We start from the raw sequence: 2210 nt of genomic DNA, 5'->3' as shown, positions 1-2210 counted from the left end.
CCCTGTTTTAGCCAAACCAGGACAACTACAATCTACTACCAGTGCAAGGAAAAAACTGCATTTTTTCAGGGATGGTTTTTCTTTGAAGCAATAATTAAACTTACAGGAATGAGCAAAAAGCAGCAATGAATATGAAATATAAAGGACCATATGCCTCCCCATCCCATGAAATTAGTCCAAATATGAAAGGAGATGATTCTAAGAAGATGTTCGGTCAGCAAAGAACTTAGTTCCTCCAGTGTCATTGTTTACTCTCTGGTTGGCTTGTCGTCTCTGTATTTCAGGCTGGAGAAGATACTTGTGATGTTGTAATACTACAGTATATGTAGTGTTGTGCACTATATGGCATTATTTATGGTGTTTTTTTGAAAGATACTGATATTTTACCAAGTTCTATCTTACTTGCCTTCTTCCTGCTGGCCATGTTGATTTGATCCTGCTACATGAATCTCCTCATAACTAACTGTAATAAAAACTGACAGTAAGGGCTTTGAGATACAGTATGGTTACTTAAAAAACTAGTATTTGCTTTCTTGCTGATCAAAGCACAGTCAGGAAAGTAAGAATTAGAATTTCACAGTGCTGGCAAATCATGGAATTGGGTGCCTGCATGAGGAATGAGGACTTTCCAGGTCTACTCTATCCGTCTTTGCCACTTTAATGCTGCAATCTACTACCAAACTAAACCGAAGCTTAGTGGGAAACGTAACAGTCATGCAATACAGGAGTTTAGGCACCTACCGAATAAATTCTAAAAAATGAGCTAGGCAAGAGATTGAGGTTACCAGAGTGAAATGTGGGACAGAAGGGCTTGTTGTAGCAGACTTGCTGCAAAGGAGTGACCAGGAGGATTACTTCTTCCAAGCTGACTTGTCGTTTTGCCAAGTCTGTTTAGCTGGCCTGCCATATTAACTCCTCTTATTTCCTGGCATATGCTAGCACTGCGCAATGCCTGTCTTATTTTCTTCTTCTTTAATGAACATTGTTGAAATATGTTTGAATGATAACTGTCTATATGGAATATGATGCCGACAACTTCAAATTTTTATTAACCTGGTTTGCTAAATGGGAGTCAACTAAAGATGTGGAAATATTTGTGTAATTGAGCCAGGCTTCTTAAAGGGCCTGTCACACACAGAGTCTGATCATTAACAAATGTAATGGGACTAGCTTTGGGACAGCAGCAAGAACTAGCCTGCTGAGAAGGAGTTTATGTAGGAAATTATTACTTACTGATGTATATAAAACCTGTGTCCCACACTTGTTGCTGCTGAAGCTCTTGAGTTCCTCCATGGACTTAATGGGACTGGGAATGCAAAATCATGTGTCAACTGGAAAAAGTTTTCCTTCTCCACTTTGAGATGTGTGGTGGTATGTTTTCAGAGCTGGTTTTGTTTTTTTTTTTCATTTAATAAAATATGTTTTAATTTCAATTAAGTATAAGGAATCTGTCTTCTGAGTACCTAAAAATAAGTATTTTCAGTTATAATACAGTCCAGCAGTACAGCAATGTAAAAACCGTAAATCCTGCTTGGTTCTGTGCTGTTGCAGAGTGAGGACCTTTCACTGACAGGTGTGCTTTCTACTTTTGCAGGATTCGTATGCTGATCGATGAAGGCTATGAAGACAGAATTCTGATCGCTCATGATGTGCACACTAAGAATAGGCTGATGAAATATGGAGGTCATGGATATTCACATATCCTTAAAAATATAGTTCCTAAAATGCTAATTAGAGGCATATCCCAAGAGAAGATTGATAAAATACTACTCGCAAATCCAAAGCGGTGGTTGACTTTTAAGTAGGAATAATGAATAAATATTCCTATTTTATAGAGAAGCTTGATAAAATTCAGATTTGTTTCAGGAGAGCAGTCGTTTAAAAACTGGGTTCTTTTCAGAGAAACTGGAAGTTATTCATTAGATGCGAACAGATTATGACTTTTCTTTTTAATTAGAACAACAAAATTATGTATTCTCTCTGCATTTTCTCCCTTCTAAAAGTCTGCTCATTAGTGATTTACTGGATATAAACCTACCTGCAAAATCTTTTCAATTGAAATTTTAAAATTGTTTCTAGAGAGTAATCTAATACTATTGTTAAATGTTATCCAAAAATATTTTTGAAGATGAATCATCTGGACTTTGAAGGAACTTACTGTTTTCAATTAAATTCCCCTTCTCCAGGGGGTAATTTTGAACCTTGTAATA

The 2210-nt window shown here is 36.6% G+C and overlaps 1 protein-coding gene across 1 annotated transcript; it reads left to right on the top strand.

The window, feature by feature from the left end:
• Positions 1–1594: 1594 nt before the first annotated feature.
• On the top strand, positions 1595–1805 carry LOC104164416 (phosphotriesterase-related protein-like; the record flags this gene model as incomplete). Its single annotated transcript, XM_009703738.1, has 1 exon — positions 1595–1805. A coding segment is annotated over one exon (211 nt), but the record flags the coding sequence as incomplete, so codon positions are not given.
• Positions 1806–2210: the final 405 nt, after the last annotated feature.

Source organism: Cariama cristata, unplaced genomic scaffold, assembly GCF_000690535.1.
Source record: "Cariama cristata isolate BGI_N322 unplaced genomic scaffold, ASM69053v1 Scaffold46527, whole genome shotgun sequence".
Classification (NCBI taxonomy): domain Eukaryota; kingdom Metazoa; phylum Chordata; class Aves; order Cariamiformes; family Cariamidae; genus Cariama; species Cariama cristata.
This window is presented reverse-complemented; position numbering and strand designations above follow the sequence as displayed.